Source organism: Astatotilapia calliptera, chromosome 12, assembly GCF_900246225.1.
Source record: "Astatotilapia calliptera chromosome 12, fAstCal1.2, whole genome shotgun sequence".
In the NCBI taxonomy this organism is placed as follows: Eukaryota; Metazoa; Chordata; class Actinopteri; order Cichliformes; family Cichlidae; genus Astatotilapia; species Astatotilapia calliptera.
The window spans coordinates 2,719,634-2,740,489 of NC_039313.1; the positions used below are offsets into that span (position 1 = coordinate 2,719,634).

At 40.2% G+C, this 20,856-nt stretch overlaps 1 protein-coding gene and 1 long non-coding RNA gene across 4 annotated transcripts; one reads left to right on the forward strand and one right to left on the reverse strand.

Annotated features, from left to right (window-relative positions):
• Window positions 1-704: 704 nt before the first annotated feature.
• LOC113034227 (glutathione hydrolase 5 proenzyme-like) lies at window positions 705-13,927 on the reverse strand. Of its 2 annotated transcripts, XM_026188627.1 has the most exons (12): window positions 13,147-13,927; window positions 10,122-10,249; window positions 9,940-10,047; window positions 4,997-5,174; window positions 4,450-4,610; window positions 4,078-4,224; window positions 3,834-3,964; window positions 3,195-3,379; window positions 2,999-3,090; window positions 1,333-1,439; window positions 1,046-1,156; window positions 705-959 (listed from the first exon to the last, which is right to left on the reverse strand). In XM_026188627.1, exons 1-12 carry the CDS (start codon window positions 13,521-13,523, stop codon window positions 822-824), a joined length of 1,863 nt encoding a protein of 620 aa, XP_026044412.1. In that variant the 5' UTR covers window positions 13,524-13,927; the 3' UTR covers window positions 705-821. The 2 variants fall into 2 exon arrangements, with proteins under 2 accessions (XP_026044412.1, XP_026044411.1); XM_026188626.1 differs by lacking the exons at window positions 705-959; window positions 1,046-1,156; window positions 1,333-1,439 and adding an exon at window positions 2,066-2,123.
• Window positions 9,400-19,289, forward strand: LOC113034229 (uncharacterized). 2 transcript variants are annotated; one of them, XR_003274136.1, is made up of 3 exons: window positions 9,400-9,463; window positions 9,830-9,872; window positions 18,308-19,289. It is a non-coding gene; the product is annotated as an uncharacterized LOC113034229 (long non-coding RNA). The 2 variants fall into 2 exon arrangements; XR_003274135.1 differs by having other exon boundaries at window positions 9,424-9,459.
• Window positions 19,290-20,856: the final 1,567 nt, after the last annotated feature.

Below are 20,856 nucleotides of genomic sequence, written 5' to 3' on the forward strand. Positions count from 1 at the left end.
TATTCTATGATAAAAGAATATAATAGATCATATTGACTGTATAAAATCAAGGCCGATATATCAATTTCTCAAAAAAATTCTATCATGCTGTCTTTGCACTATTTTGCATTAAATTTGGGATTTAAATAATATTTTCAAAACTCAGACAGTCGAAGCGGTCTCCAGGGTGAAACAATCGCACAAGTGCTGCTGATTTGCTGAGGAAAAATAGCCATGATAAACCAATCGCATGACCAAAGATGACATAGCAACAACCCAAGACAACCCTGAGTCTTCACTTTTGTGTTAAAAGTGTATGTTGTGTTGATAGGCCACGTAAAACTAGAGTCATGATAAAAAAATATATGTAATGTTTTTTCCTGAATCGTTGTTTATGTTTACTGAGGGAAGAAACAGTAAAAACTGCATTTTCTAAGGCAAACACTCAAAAGCACAAAAATTATAAAAAAACAAGAAACAAAACCATCCTTTCCTATTGGTGTTCTGTAAACAGTTTGAAATAGTTATCAGGTCTTTAAGTTTGACGTCATTAACCGTTTCTGGGTCCCACAGTCAAACGATCACTGTGGCATCACTGAGAGTTACAAACTGTCTAAATTCTTTCATCTTTAATAAGATGATCAGTGTTCTGCTCTACCAGGTGTAACAATTAAGTTTAACTTCCAGGCATCCATGAAAACAGAATTTATTAAATTCAACAGAGTTAGAAGTTAGCAGGAAGTTAGCTCGCTAGCTTCCACTTAAACATAATATGCCATGTCCAGCTCTGCTATCATAACCTTAAGACCATGCTGTATAACTGACATCACTGACTCTTGGTCTCAGTAACCAGCTGCTTCACCATTTTTCCTTTTATCAGACCACGCAGAGATACAGTTGCCTGCTTTTTCCACAGCGTTAACTGTGTTGTAGAATTTTGCTACTTTATGTCCCAGAGCTTCAAGACCATCAACTACATCCTGCAGGGCAAAGAGGAGAGAGACTCAGATGGAACAAGAGAAGTAGAACTTATTAATTTATCATTTAAATACATTGAATAAATTACCTTTTCAAGCTTGGGTTCAGGTTTTACTTCACTTTTAGAGTCTACAAGAACAACAGGCGTAATAATTGCCTCCTTAAGGCTCTTTCCAAACCAAAGGTGGTTCATGAGCGCCTTGGAGAGAAAAAATAAATCTATGAGATGAGAAAGTGATGATTACAGGATAAATTAGGGTGAAGAATCTTGTTGCTATGATGCAAGCTTTAACAGCAAAGACCAGCATCAGTCCACATCAATTTATTTTATTTAATATGTAATGGCACTTTTGTGTGTTTACCATGCATACATACCGAGGCCACAGCCGGTGGAATCGTTTCAGAACCAGACCCTCCAATCACCAGCGTCTTCGATGGAGACTTCAGCACAGAAGGGGCCATATTGGAGGGAGGCCGCTCCCCTGAGAAATACAACAAAGACCTTGAATGACAAAACTAGAAAACAGAAATCAGTCTGTACACACATATCTGTGCATAAATCATTTACACAAATGTTTCATACACGAATCAGTTACTGTATTTTCATGCAGTATTTTCATACCTGGATTGCGGGGGCAGTGGAGCCAATCCTAGCTACCATAGGGCGAGAGGCAGGGTAAACCGAGGTCAGGTCGCTAGCCGGATGCAGCGCTAACACAGAGAGACACTCAACCATTCGCATTCACACCTATGGGCAATTTAGATTCACCAATTAGCCTAACCCTACTAACTGCATGTCTTTGGACTGTGGGAGGATGCTGCAGTACCCAGAGAGAACTCACACAAACATGGGGAGAACATGCAAGCTCCCCACAGGAGGTGGGATCAAACTCAGGGCCTTCTTGCTATAAGGCAACATCGCGCCACCGTGCTGCCCTATCTATATACAGTATAAATGAATATAAATATCCATATACCGTCAAATCACAATGGTACATTTATATCATAAGGTTAACCCACTTCAGTAGAGAGAAACCCCCAACAATAAGAAGAGCCCCTTTATGAGCAAGTACTTGGTGACAGTGTGAAGGAAAAACTCACTTTTAACAGCAAGAAACCTCCAACAGCACCAGGCTCACAGAGGGGCAGTCATCTGCTGTGACCAGCTGAAGAGTGAGGTGAGGAAGACAGGACAGATTTAGAGAGCTCGTGTAATTTGTGTTTATAGAAGTTCACTCAGAGCTCAACTGTGCCTGTTCTTGAACATTCAAAACATTTTAGCAGGCTATGGTATTAAACAGAAAATGCAATTTTAGTCCAAATTCACATGATGTGTTTCAGTTTGGCAGTTTTGTTGATTGTTTTCATCAATTGTCAGATGACAAGGTGTCACAATGAATTATGAAATGCCATTTTCTCCTCTCATTTCCTCAATGGTGCTTTTGTTTGGTACTCTTAGATTAATAATTCATGGTGTGCAGTTTCCTGAGGTGTTGTTGTTTTTCTTTCAAATTTCTTATATTTACCCCCCAACATGCTAACATGTGCAAACATGCATATTTATAAAGTATATGTTATATTAACCAGCGGTCCCCAACCCCCGGGCCTTGGACCGGTCCGTGAGTCGTTTGGTACCGGGCCGCGAGAGTTGAGGCTCAGGTGTGAAATGTATAGTTTTCAGGGTTTTTATCGGTTTTCAGCGTTATTTTGTTATTGTTTTTACCGTTAACTCGGTTTTCCTGGGTCTTTTCACGTGTGTTATGAATAAATCTTCTTTTTTTCGGTACCGGTACTGGTTTTATTTTGTTGTATTTATCCGCGACACCTTAAAGGCCGGTCCGTGAAAATATTGTCGGGCATAAACCGGTTCGTGGCGCAAAAAAGGTTGGAGACTGCTGATATTAACCATGCTAAACACGTTAGTTGAAGTAAAGATGAAGATGAAGTACAACTGCGAATTAGCACTATACAAATCAGAACTGAGGTCCAGAATATTTGTTAATAAATATTAAATTCAGAAGGAATCCTGCTGATCCCTTACCATGAAAGATGTTATGAGCTCGACCACAAAAGTCATTTAGATGGTTGTTGAGGATGATTCCAGTGCTTGAAGAGAGGACGTTGGACCCAAATCTGTAAAGAGTAAACATTAAATGAACTAGGTCTAAACCCTGTGACACTGTTGTGGAAAAGTCAGCTGGTTTCTAGCAGTGAAACAGAATGATGCAGGTACTGACTCGTCGTTGATGCTGCTGGTGACAGACACAGCAGATCCATCTTCAGCCAGCACAGATACATGTGTGGTGCCGATGCTGTCCAGATATGAGTTTTTGCCGTAATACTGGGGATCGTGAGTCTTGTCGCTGCTGATCAAGCTTCGTTTGCTGTCTGCAAAGCTATCCTGTGTCAGTTTCTTTGCCATCTGTGTGAAATACAGAGAATTAAGACCCATAATTAAATATGCACATTACAGAAAATACATTGCTGTCAAGAAATTTATAAAATTGGAGCCAAATGTTAACAGAATTTTGATCATTGATCCATCACTGACGCTGCTGGTGACAGACATAGCAGAAGCATCTTCAACCAGCGACTTGCAAAGTCACAATCTCAACCCAACAAATTAACCTAAAGTCCAACTGTGCAAAACTCAGAGATATTACAAAAAACTTCAGACCTCAACTCATTATCAGTGTGCATAAACTGACTGTGGTGGGGTGTAGTTTGTGGATGAGCTGCAGGCGGGGTGGAGCACAGGGTTCAGGCAGAGCAGAGGCTGATGTGGTATTGTTACTTTTAATTGTTTAGTCACTTAAATAGAATAATTCTTTATGCAACAAAGCAGGTGCAAATCTGTAGGATTTTGAGATACTTACTTCATCTGAGCTGAAGTTTGGATCACTGATATTTGTCTTTAATTCATTGGCAAATTTTAAAGCTTCAATATAACGGTGATAAAACAAAATCTTTTCATCAGTCGTCTTAGGTTCTGATTCCATTTTGTATCCTAAAAATATAAAAAATTGTTTGTTTTGGATTGAAAACATCAATTCTTAGTGTATCACATTTGTAAAGATTGATAAGGATCATCTCTACATGCTAGAAGCAACAATCAGGAACCTTTCATGATGTTGAGGATGAGGCTGAGGATGGCTCCTCCTGAAGGAGGCGGAGGGAAGTACATCCAGTAATCTCCCAGAGAAATATTCCACGCATCAGTCACATTAGCTTGATACGATGCCAAGTCCTCCAGTGTGAGTGTTCCTCCTGAGCAAAAACATTAAAACAAATGATTTTGTTGAGCAAAAATGAACACAACGCATTTCATAATCAAGACTTTGAATGGATCCAGACAGATCAGAGTGTAGCACACAGTGATCATGGTAGATTTTTACAGAACGAATCGATTTGTTAATTTGTAATTAGATCATTGTGCCTGGCAAACAGAAAATGTTCAGAAAAGAGAGCAGGATGAATCCCGTCTGATAATACCTGCTTTCTGTATGTCACTGATTAAATTCTTTGCTATTGTTCCGTTGTAAAACACATCTGGTCCCTCGTTTGCGATCGTCTCCAAAGTGTCAGCCAGTTTCTCAAATTTCACAGTATCCCCGGTCTTAAGCAGGTTCCCATTTTTATCTAAATATAACTCCCTAAAAGACAAAGACAGTGAAATAATAATAATAATGATTGCATTTATATAGCGCTTTTCGGGGCCCTCAAAGCGCTTTACAACACCACTATTCATTCACTCTCACATTCACACACTGGTGGAGGCAGCTACATTGTAGCCACAGCCGCCCTGGGGCAGACTGACAGAGGCGAGGCTGCCGGACACTGGCGCCATCGGCCCCTCTGGCCAACACCAGTAGGCGACGGGTGAAGTGTCTTACCCAAGGACACAACGACCGAGACTGTCCGAGCTGGGGCTCAAACCGGCAACCTTCTGGTTACAAGACGAACTGCCAACTCTTTGAGTCACGATCGCCTAAAACATTCATTTGTATTTTTGAAATCACATTGTGGGTGTATTTCATACCGTAGTGACGTGTTACCAATGCGTGGGATGTGTTGACCTTGGTAGTAAGGAATAGGGAATCCTTCTCTGGCTAATTTGATGGTCGGCTGAAAGAGGTCGGCCCACGGCAACTTCCCATAAAGCCGGTGTGCCGCTTCATAACCTCGAATTTCCCCAGGAACCCCAATCCATCTGCTACCTGGTTAGATAGATAATGGGTAGTCAGTGCTGGAAAGTCCCACATACATTTGCTCGTGTTTTGAGTAAACTGTAAGGTCCTGACCTTTAATGATCTGAGATGATGTCTGTTATAATTTGGTGCTTTGTAAATACTCTATTCTATTCTGCTCCATTTCAGAGGGAAACACTGTAATTTTTAAATATGTGTGTGTTTGTAACTGATTATGTTAGAGATAACATTTTGCATCTTACAGTTATTTTAAGTTTATTTCACTACATTTACATATTTACACTATTTCTGGCTTAAAGAAGCATTTAGCATCTTATACTTACTTTTCTTACTGTTTATGCAGCCTGTGTGCAGGAGTGTAGCACAGAACTCTGGGCCATATAAATAAATGGTGTCTGGAGCCCCCTTTCTTTTCTTGATCCATTTACCTCACACATATTTTAATTTCTATTTTCTTTATTTATTTATTTTATGTCCGCCACAAGTGAACTGCTATAATAAATACTCCTCGTATTGCTGTCCATCCCATAGGTCAAAGTCAACACACTATAGACAATCAGGAAGTAATGCAGGAAGGTCTTTTGTACTCTGCTGACAGCAACATAAGGGACAGGGACATGTGCATCCACAGCAGCCTGTGTCTCTGGCCTCACAAGATCTCACAAGATTTCCAGCTTAACCTCCATAGACAGATAATCTGCCACAGAACGAGTGAAGATTAGCCAAATTAGAAACAATGACTGATAAAGATGGACTTGTGAGGAAAGTTAAGATTTGTCCTGGGGACCAGAAAATGGGAAAGATGGACAGCATCCTGGCAAGCTGTCTACACAAATCAGAAAGTTCCCCAACCAGAAGTCCTGGATCAACGGTCAGGTACGACACATGCTGCGTACTCGCTCTCTTGCATTCAGATCAGGCAATGAGATGGAGTACAAAGCTGTGAAGTACACACTGAGGAAAGCCATTACAGCAGCTAAGAGGCAGTACTTCTATTCTTCTGCTGACCCCAGGCGGATGTGGCAAGGCACATCACAGAATATAGGGCCACCACCAACACCATCAGCTCCACAGGTGGTCTGCTGGAGGATCTCAACCCGCTTTACACCTGCTTTGAGACCCCCCAGACCTCCCAGATCCTCCACACCTCCCATATCTCCCAGAACCTCTAGACCTCCAAGACCTTCCAGAACCCCCAGATTACCCGACCCTCTCCCCCGCCAGCGGTCTCAATAGACCAAGTGCACAAGGTCCTGAGGAAGATCAACCACCGCAAGGCAGCAGGACCAGACAACATCCCTGGACGGGCCCTTAGAGCATGTGCTAACGAGCTGGCTGATGTTCTCACCTCCATCTTTAACCTTTCCCTCAGTCGGAGCATAGTTCCCACATGCTTCAAGACCACAACTATCATCCATCTCCCCAAGAAAAGCCCAGCCACCTGCCTAAATGACTACAGACCAGTTGCACTCACTCCAATCATTGCAAAGTGTTTTGAGAGAGTGGTGCTGGCCTACATTAAATGGTAAATGACCTGTATTTGTATAGCGCTTTTCTAGTCCCTAAGGACCCCAAAGCGCTTTACACAACCAGTCATCCACACATTCACACACTGGTGATGGCAGCTACATTGTAGCCACAGCCACCCTGGGGCGCACTGACAGAGGCGAGGCTGCCGGACACTGGCGCCACCGGGCCCTCTGACCACCACCAGTAGGGTGAAGTGTCTTGCCCAAGGACACATTAAGAGCAATATTCCAGACACTCTGGACCCCCTGCAGTATGCCTACCGGCCAACAGGTCCACGTCAGACACCATCGCTGCTGCCCTTCACTATTCACTCTCCCACCTGGAAAATAATAACTCCTACATCAGGGTACTCTTTGTTGACTATAGCTCCACCTTCAACACAGTCATCCCTCACAAACTCATCTACAAACTGTCTACACTCGGCCTGCACCCCACACTCTGTGACTGGCTACAGGACTTTTTGACTGGCAGGCCTCTGTCAGGATCGGCAACAGGACTTCAGTCAGCATTACCACAAACACTGGCGTCCCACAAGTTTGCGTCCTCAGCCCCACCCTCTACACCCTGTACACCCACAACTGTGCCACCTCCAACAAAGACAACATCATACTGAAGTTCACAGATGACACTGCAGTGATCAGTTGCATCACTGGTGGGGACGAAGCGGCTTATAGGAGAGAGGTGGCCGGTCTGGTGTCATGGTGTGAGGACAATAACCTCACCCTCAACACTGATAAAACAAAGCAGATGAGCAGCTTTAGGTACCTGGGCATTCACATCAGTGAAGACCTCACCTGGACACTGAACACCACACAGCTGGTCAAGAAGCCTCCTGAGGAGGCTGAGGAAATTTGGGATGTTAGCCAAGATCCTCAGCAGCTTCTATAGCTGCACCGTGGAGAGCACACTGACCAGCTGCATCACTGCATGGTACGGCAGCACTACTGCTATGGACCACAAGCGCCTGCAGAGAGTGATAACAACTGCGGAGAAGATCACCAGGACCCCGCTGCCCTCTCTGCAGAGCATCTACCATCGCAGAGTCCAGAGGAGAGCTGCCTCCATCCTTAGAGACCCCACACACCCTCAACATGGACTGTTCACACTTCTGCCCTCGAGACGAAGGTTTAGGAGTGTGAAATCCAGAACATCTCGACTCACTAACTCCTTCTTCCACTGCTGTCGGACACCTGAACAGCTGACCTACCTCAACTGCAATTTGCATATAAGGACAATTTGCACACTAAGTTCATTTTGCACATAGAAATGCTATTCCTTCTGTACACATGAAAATAAACACTTTCTTGAATCTTTGAATCCAAAAATTTGTAGTATTGCACAGACTAAATTCTAAAGTATGTAAAGAGCTGTGTGGTTACAGGTTATTTTGAGTTTAGAAATCATTGATTTTATATTTCTCTTTGTTGTTAAAACACACACACATAATTTGGTGGAAATGTAAAATAATAGGACACTTGAGGACACTATTGAGGCCGTGCCACAGTCAACTTTCATTGTGCTCTGGGCTGCAATTGCTTATTAACCCTTTTTTTGTCTTTTAACAAATGTATTTAATACTGGAACCAATTTGCCTCAGCAATGTCTCTTCAAGCCTATGTAATTCTTTTGTTTAGTCTGAAAACACACTCTCTTTATATTTCCTAGGGTTGAAATTCCCCTAGGTGGCGCTGTTGCATTTTAATCATAACACCCCCTGACCACCTCGCCACAACAGTAAGCATGTACTTAGTTTTTCATGGTTCAGTGTGCCATCCACAAATTTAAATTCTCTATCATGCAAAAAAGAAAGTCATACATGAACATGATCCAGAAATGCAGCTGTCTTCTCTGGGCTAAAGCTCACTTAAAAAGGACTGAGGCAAAGTGGAGAACTGTTCTAATGTCTGACAAATCTTTTTGTTTGTTTGTTTGTTTGTTTGTTTGTTTGTTTGTTTGTTTGTTTGTTTGTTTGTTTGTTTGTTTGTTTGTTTGTTTGTTTGTTTGTTTGTTTGTTTGTTAGAAAATGTGGATCCTGCATCCTCTGGGCTAAACAGTAAAGGGCTTTAACAAGTGCTGCTGTTTTTGCAGCTTGTTATCACCACTCAATTCAAAACATTTGAAGGTGATTACATTACTGCCTATGGAATTGGCTGCTTGCACATCTGGCAATGCACCATCAGTGCTGAAAGGTGTACACAGGTCTTAGAACAACTTACGCTCCCATCGAGTTGACATCAGCAAGACCGCGCATACTGTATCTATTACAATAGCATGGTTTCACAGTAGAAGTACCTGGGTGTTAAAATGACCTGCCTGCAGTTCAAACCTTTGACCAAGAAAAAAAAAACACATCGGATGCACCATGAAATGAAAGATATGACAAAAAGGACCCAGGACTTTCTTTGTGTCCAGTCCGTCTCTGTCTCATCTGAGGGTCCTGTCTTTAGTGTTTTGTTCTTTTGTCCAACTGTTTTGTCCCAGTTTGTCCCACTTTCATAAACAGGAAACTCAAGCCTGCTTTAATGTTAGCTTATAACCAGCTGTTGTTGTTTAGCTGGTTTTTCGTTGACTGCCTGGAGTTGGAAGCACTCCATGTCTAATCTGCTTACAGTAATTAAATAATAATGGTTATGCATTCCTTAGTGTGTTAGAGCCCTGACTTTATTTCAGGAGATGAGGTTAGAGGTGAGGAGGCGGATACCTGTCATGCTGTCTCTTTCCTTCGCTTCTTTGGTGACAAGAGCCCTATCCCAGATGATAAAAAGTAGGTATGATCCTTCACATCTTGAGTTTGTCTTACAGACTAAGGTGCAGAATGTAAAAAATACCTCTGCAAATAACTGGCTACACCTTTAGAACTTTTGTGTTACATCTTGTGCATAATTTGGAGAAAGACTTGTTAAGACCAGTCTGGAAAAAGACCTGTTAAGACCTGTTTGGAGAAAGAAACTACTTCAATCTCTCTGTTGCTTCTGAAACTAAGGAGCATGTATTTCATGGTTTTAATTTATGCTAGATTATTCTGATAGTGTCATATACGACACCGACTCATTGTCTTGAATAACTGCCGACAGCCAAACCCTCTGTAGTGGTTTGCTTTATCTCTTTTTTTCTTTTCTTTTTTATTATCCCAGTTTCTCTTTCTTGAGGAATGAGGAATGAGGCTGTGTCATAAAGGTGAGTCCAAGAGCAGATTAGACTAAACCATTATAAATATTAGCATTATGGCAGAAAAACAACCCACCTTCCAGCCACTCCATGGTCCACTCTGTGGTTTTACGACACAACTTAAGCAGGTCAGAGTTCACATTTCTGGGGACAGTCTCTCTGGAGTTGATGATTTTCACTTTACCTTTGAAAAGATGACATATTATTATGTTAAACCCCAGCGGGGTTGAGCTAAGAGGAGCAAGGGTGTCTTGTTACCAGAGCTGTCCATCACAGTGAATATGACCCCGCCTCCGATGCCCGCGCACTGTGGGTTGATGATGGAGGTGCACAACAGCGCAGCAATGGCAGCATCTACTGCAGAGCCGCCTTTCTGAAGAATGTTCCTGAAACAGTTCAGAGAAATAGATCAGGCTGAAGTTCATGTCCCGCTCCCGGCTATTCGCGGGGATAAACCATTATTGCAGTCACTTTTAAAACAAAGTATCCAACTGCATAAAAGTACCACTGAGCATCTGGTTCCAGGAACTTAGAAAGAAAATGTTTGAAAGTGATGCAAGAATACTACGCTTGCGAGCATATGACACAGAAATCAGCCCTGTTAAAACTGATAGTAGGTTTAAATATTGGTGCAACTTTGGCATTTCCACATATTGGAAAGCATCATCTGAAAAAGGCCTGGTTACCTTTCAACAAATGTCAGACAGTTAAAACCTGGAGAGGGGTTACTCAGAGGTGTGGACTCGAGTCACATGACTTGGACTCGAGTCAGACTCGAGTCATTAATTTTATGACTTTAGACTTGACTTGAAAAAATGTTCTAAGACTTGTGACTTGACTTGGACTTTTACACCAATGACTTGGGACTTGAATTGGACTTGAACCGGTTTACTTGAAAAGACTTGATATTTTACCCCAAATATAAAATTTAACATGCATATTATATGGAGATTGAAAATGTGACGTCATTCACGGGTAGAACCGCAAAGGATTCTGGGAACTCGTGGCAAGCGGTACTAGCGCACGCAGGCTTTCAATTAAAATCAGTCACACAGCGATAAAAAGAAACACAAAAATGTCAAGAAGCTGTTGTATTATTAACTGCAATAGCCGGTCGCATGACAGCCACGGGAAGCTGACGGGTAAAGAGATCGGTTGTTATCGGATTACGTCGTTGAAGAGAAATTGTTCGAGCCATGTTTCCGAAGTAACAAAGACGCGACTGGATTGCAGCCATTCAAAGACCAAATATAACGTCCCAGAACACTCCAGCTCACAGGTTAGTCTGCTCCAAGCATTTACACGAAGGTCAGTCTGCTGTTGTAGTTAATGCGTCATTTTCATAACATAATTGGTGATATAGGTTACAAGCAAGTCTGGCGCTGAACAGAAATTGTCGCGCTATGCTCCTTTATTTATTGTGCATAAATAGTGAATTGTCCTGACACAATATTGCGTTTCGCTTCTGTTATTATGGTACATTGACAAAAACATATACTTTTATTCACAGGATAAAACAGGTTTTTTGTATCACTAATTGCCCAGTACGATTACAGCATACAGTATTATTGTCACTGCTACATTTCTGTGATGGGTACCAGAAATTATTTCCACTGCTAATTAATTACCGTTGAGCTCAAAGGTCCTATTAATAAACGGTTAATGAATGTGTATTTATGATGACGATTTGTGAGACTGGTAAACTTATGATACGTACGATGGTCTTTCGTTCTACACGGTGCATTTCAAGGTCCTGCACCCATCCGTCGGTAAACTGTACCTGGGCTTGTTGCAGTGACCGGAAGTTACTAAACTTCATGAGTGTATGCACTCACTCCAAGAACCGTATGATTATAAATATGCATATAAATATGCTAAGATGAGATAGCTGACTTCATCTAACTAGCAAATGTTGTCCAGGCTACGTTGATGATACAGTTTTTTTAATGTGTATGATATTTTTGTCATGCGATTTTAAAGCCGGTCCTACAACCGCATCCAAGAATAACATGCAGCTTATCTCAGAACTGTCGGTGAAAATTATTCTTGGAGCTAGGTTTAATTGAGCTGCATTTTAAAGAGGTGCAATTTCACAATTTGTGTATATTTTCTAAGTTCACTATTTTGTCATGTGTTGAGAAAAACACAGATTTTAAAATTACATGGTCTAATATTTACATTTAGCATAACTGCAACATTATTTTTTCGTTTTGTTTTTTTTAAAGACTCGAAAGGACTTGAAATTCAAAGTTTCAGACTTGAGACTTGACTCGGACTTTTACACCAGTGACTTGAGACTCGACTCTGACTTGCCTGACATTACTTGAGACTTGACTTGAGACTTGAGGATAAAGACTTGAGACTTACTTGAGACTTGCAAAACAATGACTTGGTCCCACCTCTGGGGTTACTTCTTTAAATGTCTCCAATTAAGACCTCACTGTAATACAGATATTGTGTCCAAGGAGAGGGAATAAATCTATCTGAAGAAGATTGGTCAAGATTGGTTTTTGGTTTGATATATATATATATATATATATATATATATATATATATATATATATATATATATATATATATATATATATATATATATATATATATTTCAAACCAAAAACCTTCCAGTTAGTAGGTGACCCGCTCTACCTGAGCTACAGCCACCCCCATCTCTTTAAACATTTCTTTTCATGTTTGCTTGAAATAAAATATCACTGTTGGTACTGCAGCTTACTGCAACCTAAGTATGCGTTTAAATTTAATGCTTAGGAGAGGCAAAGGGTGATATCCACATGTTGGACCATCTATTACGTGCTTTACCGTGATACTGGAATATTATTCCCCTCTATGTTGTCATTACAGACGATGTCAGTAACAATAGTAATTTGTCACTTAGGAACGAAACAGATCTTAGGTCCGGATCTTTGAAGTGAATGATGGGATCCGAGGCATGATATTTTTAATCTCTATACTGTACTGTCTGTTGACAATACACACCACATCTGTAAGAATCATAGTTTCTACGTAATACGGCTTTTTCTCCGTTTTGACCAATAAATCATTTAGTAGGGAAATGGCATGAAGATTTTATACAGATCACACCGAATTTTGACTTTTATTTAAAAAAAAGGGGGGGGGGGTGACATAACCGCACACTTCCATGATGAGACGCTGTCATGCAGTTTTCAAAGACGTTTTAGCGCTAAAGTTTGCATTTGGAACAGTGCATAATTTTATGTGTAATGCGAAAAACGAAAATGTGTCCGAAGTTTAAAATGTTACTCACCGTCCAATCTCTGAACAATTCCAGGAGTCTGCGGCCACAGCAGCTTTTGAGAAAGGGCAATTAGCACTGGTGTCCTTACACTCACTTCTACCCTTCCAATACCCATAATAATCAGCTAGTAGACCAGCTACTAGAGCACCTACAATTAGACCAACTACAAATAAGCCAACTGCTACTAATACGCGGAGAACTTTGGCCAGGCGTTTTCGTTTTGCTCTCGTTTTTGCGCTCTCAACGTCCTCGTCCTTAATGTCCTCGTTGGGGGGGCACATAGGAGTGGTATTTGCCCCCACAACGTCCTCGTCCTCAATGTCCTCGTTGGGGGGACACATAGGAGACGTATTTGCCTCTTCCACGTGCTCGGTTGACTCAGGCATCGCTGCTTTCTTCTCTGCGTAACCGTCGGTAATTCACTTCCTCCAAAAGTTAACCGCTTGTTGATTTCCCAGACAGCACAGCGATGTATTGCGCACATATATCCGCTGTGTGGGTACTGATAGGCACAACGCAACGGAGACGTGTGTTTGTGGTAAGCAGAGGTAGCTGCTCCCGGTGTGTAGGACGTTTTGTCAGAACACCGGTAGCCCTGATGTTTTTTGCTCATCTCTGCAAGACACTGGGTGGACTTTTCTTACCTCAGCCTTTTCCTCCATGTGCTTGATCCCACCGGGGATAGTGTGCACGTCGTTGTCCCACTGCAAATGGATCGAATAACATCGACGGCTCTTATCGCTGCTTTATCGACCTCCTACTGTTCGCTGTTCATGAGCCACGCACTGGTCTTCCTCACCCAAACCATAAATACTTTGCATCAAGATTGTGACTTTTAGTCTCTCAGTGATGTTGGTTCACTGACCAGAGTGGGTGGTGAAGTGGTAAATTATGATCTTCAGTTGGACTAATATTAAGTGCAGCTGAATGTTCGGGTATCTGTCAGCACTGCTCAAATATGAAGAAATATATTTGGTCTAAAACTGAAATAAAAATTCAAGTGCGAAAATGCAGTTAACTGCAATTTAAAACTAAACTTGAGGTTAAATAAAAACTGAAACAATATTTTGTATTTAAATTGAAACCTATGTGAACTGTATTTAGCTTAAATGTACTTTGTTAGCTTCAGATTTGGACAAATTTGTCAACACAACCATCATCAGTAGCGGTTTTAGATACGGGCGACACGGGCGGTTGCCCGGGGAGGCATCGTGGTGGGGAGCGGCATCACGGGCATCGGCAAAAAAAAAAAAAAAAAAAATGCTCGTACTCATGCTGCCCCGACGTCATGCCAGCGCATATTGGGAATGGTACAGGCACCGATCGGTTTTCTATCACCCATTTGCTGGGAGTAAGGGCGCCCTCCGTTTGCGAGGTGCGCCTGCTGCTTGCGGCACAGGGAGGAGAGGGCGGGGCTGCGGGGGATTCTCTGGCTGGCTGGAGCAGCATCTAATAACCAACTCGCAAAATAAAACAAAATAAAAGCAAACCAAAAAACACGAAAACACCAGACATCATGATACAGACTTGTAATTTGAACCGACGTTTTTCGAAATTCTATACGCGAAAAGTGAGCGCGAGAGCCCTCGCTACTGAAGTCAAAGTAAACTTTATTGTCATCTCCGCTACATGCAGTCCAGTATATAGAGAGACGAGACGAGGCTCCAGTTACAGCAGTGCAAGTAAACAAACAATAAAAATAAGAAGAGTAAGAAAATAAAAATACGCTTTAGGACCAGGAGTAAAGGGATCAATAACAATTTAAAATTTATAATTTACAGTTTGATGATTTAAAATCTCACACACAACCTGTCGAAAGGGCACCGGCTGCTTCCAAATAGAGCACATTTCATTCATAATGTTGTAAATCCAAGCCCATTATCTACTCATGATTTGAATCCTGGGTTGTGCGAAATCCCAGAAATAAACCCTAGACAAAGTGAATCTGTGAACTAAGGTGTAGGTCTGTTAGGTTATGTTGTGGTGATCCTCGGGTTGGGGGATGGGTGTTCATACTGGAGTGCAACATTAAAACCAATGGAAGATGGACAGGAAAAGTTCAAAGTCATGGGGTGCAAAAGATACAAGTAAGCAGATGTGTGATTGGACCATGGCAGGTCATCCTGAAACAATCAGAATCATAATCAGAATACTTTATTAATCCCTAAGGAAATTATGTAGGTTACAGTTGCTCCAAGAAGAAATTGTGAAAATAGCAACAGTAACAGACTAAACTCCAAACAATACATTATGTTACAGATTTTACACATGTAAGAAATAGCACTATTATATACAGACCACTCAATTATAAATATCAAGAATTAACAGAGGTGATTTTAAATAAATATCAAGAACATTGGCATGCATTCATTAAACAGCCCAATAACTCCAGTTCAGTTTCAGTTTTATTTGTCATATGCAAGTTAGCACAGGGTCAACATTGCAATGAAATGTATTTGAGGAGCAGCAGACAGTCACTCGGCAGTACGTAAAAAACTGTAAGAGCAAAATGTTTAGAAATACAGTAGTACTTATCTTGTTCATGTTTATCTATTTTAACATAACAGCGCAGCGGTCACAAACTGTTTGTCTTCTTCCGACTAACAACACACCTGACGCCCATTGAGTGCGTCCACCTTAAATACCTTTACCTAAACCTACCATACAGAAAACAGAAACAGGGGACCTCTAGCGGCAACATAGGGTATTAACCCAAAAAACTTTCATACATGGTAAAGAAACTTGTCTAGATGTCAGTGGCTTCTATCACCTGCTTTGGCCAGCTTATTCTCTCAGAAGGGACAAAAGCCTGTCAGCAACATCCCTTAGATCCCCGAGACACACAAACCCTCCTGCCACGGTAAGGTAGCTATTCATCGATTATTTTTCTAATAATGAGAAAACTAATAATAATAAATAATAATACATAGAAAACAAATAATAATAAAACAGTAAAACACAGACAATATATCAAATGTTTAAAATGTGACATTTTACTATTTTATCAAAAATATCAATTCATTTTGACTTTGATGGCAGGAGCAAACATGCTAGGTCGGGGCAACAAAATGTTTAAATAATAAGTGGAACTAAAAACAAACAGCTGGAGGAACATTTAAAAGTTAAGATAATTTGCAACAAGTCAGTAACATGATTGCACATAAAAAGAGCAACTTAGAGAGGCAGAGTTTCTCAGAAGTAATGCCGGACAGAGGGTCACCAATCTGCAAAAACATATTATGGATCAATTTCAAAATAATGTTTATTAGTTTAAAACTGTGAAAACTTTGTGTATATCTCATCATGTACAGCACATCACCAAAAGACTCACAGAATATGTGTGCAAAGGACAACACTAAAAGTCAATATTGGATGCCTCACAGAATATTTCAATTAACAAACTAGAAATCTAAAAAAACAAAACAAAATAACTGGGAAAACAGACCCAGGATAATAAATGTGCCATCCGAAAATGCAGATTACAGCGCTGCCATGCAAAGAACAAGCCATATGTAAACATGATCCAGAAATACTTGCATCTTCTCTGTGCCACAGATCATTTAAAATGGACTGAGGCAAAATGGAAAACTGTTCTGTGGTCAAGCTAGTTAAAATTTGGAATTTCAACATGCTTCTTTAGTTAAAATTGTAAGTACTGCCAGTTACTGTAGACAACTGGCATCATTGATTGATTGATGATACTTTATTTCTCCCGAGGGAAATTGTTTTAAAGGCTGCCAGACAACCGGCATGTGCTCATGATAGTGCCGGATAAGTGCCAACATAACAGTGGGAAGACAGAGAGGTACGAAAAAAACCTGTAAATACACAACACATGAGGAAAGAGAAGGAGAAAAAAAGAGCCCCTCCCAGGCTGAGCTCCTAGTTTGAGAACAGAGAAGAAGAAAAAAACACCACAGCACAGAAAGCACAAAATCTTTCACATCTTACAACATAAAATCGAATGATTTCATGTTTATATCTCAGATACTAAAAGTTATGTCATAAAAAAATATTATTTCAACCATAATTAAGCCAGATTAGGTTATTAGACACACAACCACAACAAATCAGATATTAAAACTGAAAAGTTTTGTTCTCTAAAAACAATATAAGGTCACTGAATCTTAAGGTTGATGTCTCACAGATGATGTCACACATCCTTGTGGTATCACCATTTAAGATAATGTTATGAATAAATCTCTACAGTGTGTAAGCTTTGCTGTAGTGACATGGCTGTAACAGCGACATCAGCCCTGGTGTTTTGGATTCATCCTAATTAACTGTGATTGTGTGTTTCACATATACTACATGTGTTAACCTGAGCATTGTGACTGTGGCCATCTTGTTATGTGTTTTAAAACTGTTTTTGTTTTCTTTCTTTTGAAACCAGAAGTCCAGATATAGACAGGCCACCCTAAGCGTACTCTACTTTATGATCCTTTTGGACTATTGTGGGGTTAAAATGACCAAAATAAACATGCATTTAGTAAGAGTTAAAATTATGAACTGGAACTATAAACTTATTAGGACAGTGTTTACTGTGAGAATAATCAGCATCTTGTTTAATGATCTTTAAGTACTATGCACACTATTGGCTACAATTTTGTGATTTTGTGGCTGCGGGAGTATCTATAACCTTAAAGCCAGGCTATTAAACTAACACCCCTGGCTTTTGGCCTCAGTAACCAGCTGCTTTGCCTTTTTTCCTTTCATCAGACCATGCAGAGATACAGCTCTCCTCCTTTTCCACAGCGTTAACTACGTTGTAGAATCTTGTTGCTGGTTGATGATTGTGTCCCTTTTTCTTAAGAGCCTCAATTACATCCCGAAGTACAAAGAGGAGAAGAGATTCAGATGGAACAAAAGCAGAATTTCTTATTGTGGCATCATTTAAATACACTGAATATTTACACGTACTTTTTCAAAGTTGGGTTCAAACTTTACTGCATTTTCAGAGTCGACATAAACAACTGGAGCATTAATTGCGTCCTTAAGGCTCTTTCCAAACCAAAGGTGGTTCATGAGCGCCTTGAAGAGAAATATTAGAATACATTGCAGTCTTTCAGATGGGAAAGTGATGATTAGAGGATGGATTAGGGTGAAAACTTCTGTGACTACAGTGTTTACTCTTACACTAAAGAGGATCTGTATTATTTTCTCTCCTTAGCAATTTGTGTGATTGCCATGGACACGTACCAAAGCCATTCCAGTACTGGTCATACTCCCACCAGTCGATCCAACCACCAGTGTCTTCAACTGAGACTTCAGCAGAACTGGAGCCATAGAGGAGGGAGGCTGCTCTCCTGAGAAATACAACAAAAGCCTTGAGTGACAGCACAAAACTACAATCCACACTCATCACTGTTAAGAGAAAAATGATCACATATAAATTGCTTCTGAATGATGTGAATCAGATCATGATGCATTTATTCAACCCGGACACGTGCCATTTACATCAGACACTGATGAATGCTGAAGGAAATGTTGTTTGTTGTTTGTTTTACTTTTTTCCTCTGAGAAATGTGTGTTGGAATGTAACAAAAACCTTGCTTATGAGTTAATTCTAAATAGACTTTATTCATTCCCTAAGAAAATAACTGCAGGAAATAAAATAAACTCTGTGTCATTAGTTTTGGAACAATCCTCACTGTGCATCCTGATCTCCACAATGCTCTTCCCTGTGCTTGTATTTCATTAATAATGAGTGTAAAATGTATCCAGCTGATCCCTTACCAAAATTAGATATTGTGCAGAAGTCAAACAGCACATCATTAAGGATGATTCCAGTGCTTGGAGGCAGGAATTTGGAGGCAAATCTGCAAGTAGAAAACGGTAAATGAATGACAACACGTACGAGTACAGAAATTTTGCAAAGCAGCTTCTAAAAATAATCTCTTAAACCTTTTCAATCTTTCAGTTTCAAAGGAAGACACATTTTTGATAGCTGCTTCCTAACAGTGAAACAGTTTCATCCAGACACTGACATGTGGTTGATGCTGCTGGTGACAGACACAGCGGATCCATCTTCGGTCAGCACAGACACATGCGTGGTACCCATGCTCTCCAGATTCGAGGTGATGCCGTAATACTGGAGATCGTGAGTCTTGTCGCTGCTGATCAAACAAAAGCTTTAGAGAGAATACAGGAATATCAAGAGAAAAAACAAATTAAAGCTGAATCTTAAAGAGATTTGAGTTCAAAAACCTCTGATACATATTTGTTTCAAATATTATGCCTTTTTCCATTGCAGTTTGACATCAATTTAGTAAAAATAATAACAATAATAATAATAATTATTATTATTTTTTTGAAACCAGGAGCTTCACTTAAATATTTTATCTATATTTAGTATTTTGTGCTGAAATGTTGCCATTTTTACTCCAGTCAGATCTAAATACTTCTTCCACCACTGTTCACTGTTCAAGTTAAACAGCTCAGCTCAACACATTAAGATTTCTAGAAAATGTCAATTTGTGATTTTGTGATTTCAAAGTGTAGAAGATCAGCATCTCTGCAGTCGGTGTCTTTTTGTTCCCTTTTGTCCTTTTCCTCTAAAGAAATCACCAGGCTCAGTGGTTGAGATGGGGGAGCAAAACAACAACATGTTAACAGAAACTGCTGAGGTTCTTGGATGAACTGGAATATTTGAAACGTCAAAGCCTTGATCTGAGCGGGCTGCAGTCATCCATGTGTCCTGTTCTAATAAACTTAAATGTCAGGAACCCTTCTTTAGATCTGTTCAGTTTTATTCATATAGCACCACTTAACAATCAACAATTCTTGTCTCAAAGCACGTTATATTGTAAGGTTGTAGGTGTACAGTGTTAATCTAGGACAAATGTTCACTCAGATTCATTCATGAAGTGAATGCAAGTCGATAACCAAAGGTGGGTTTTTGCCATAACTGACTGTATCATGAGTGGACAGACATGGATGTAAACCACAACTGAACTGTTTGGCTGAGTCAAAACAACCATAGCAGTGATTCTAGCTTAAAGATACTCTGGATATTGTTAAATGTGCAAATACAGTCCATAAATATTTAGACAGAGACAACTTTTCACTGATTTTGGTTCGGTAAATTTCCACAATGAATTTAAAATAAACAACTAAGGTGGAGTTTAGTGCAGATTTTTAGCTTTAATTCAGTGGGTTGAACAAAAAGATTGCATAAAAATGTGAGCAACTAAAGCATTTTTAAAACAAGCCTTCATTTCAGGTAGCCAGAAAGTAATTGGACAAATTAAATAAGTGAAAATAAAATCTTAATTTCTAATACTTGGTTGAAAACCCTTCGCTGCAACGACAGGCTGAAGTCTTGAACTCATGGACATCACCAGATGCTGGTTTCCTCCTTTACTGCAGCGACTTTTAGTTGCTGTTTGTTTGTGGACCTATAGTCTTCAACATATGAAATTCACACTCAGTTGGGTTAAGATCAGGTTGACCATTCAATAATAACAGAATGAAGGAATTACCCAAATTTCCCCCTGGAATAGCCTTTGAGCCAACTGTCCAATTACCTTTGGTCCCTTTAAAAAGAGATGTTTCAGTAAACAAGGAAAAAAACAACAACGACAAAAACAAACCTAAACTTGTGTCAGTGACCAAATATGTCTATGGACCTAACTGTTAGATGTCCTGTTTCAAGAAAACACTTTGGAGCCACTTGAATGCATATACAGTATATATATATATATATATATATATATATAT

Bases quoted from the DNA above. Each gene is read 5' to 3' on its own strand.
- LOC113034227 (XM_026188627.1), bottom strand. From the start codon at position 13,523: ATGCCTGAGTCAACCGAGCACGTGGAAGAGGCAAATACGTCTCCTATG. The intron at 4,611-4,996 runs GTATGAAATACA...TTTGTCTTTTAG, and splicing joins ATTGGTAACACGTCACTACG to GGAGTTATATTTAGATAAAA. The intron at 4,225-4,449 runs GTATTATCAGAC...GTTTTTGCTCAG, and splicing joins CAGTGACATACAGAAAGCAG to GAGGAACACTCACACTGGAG.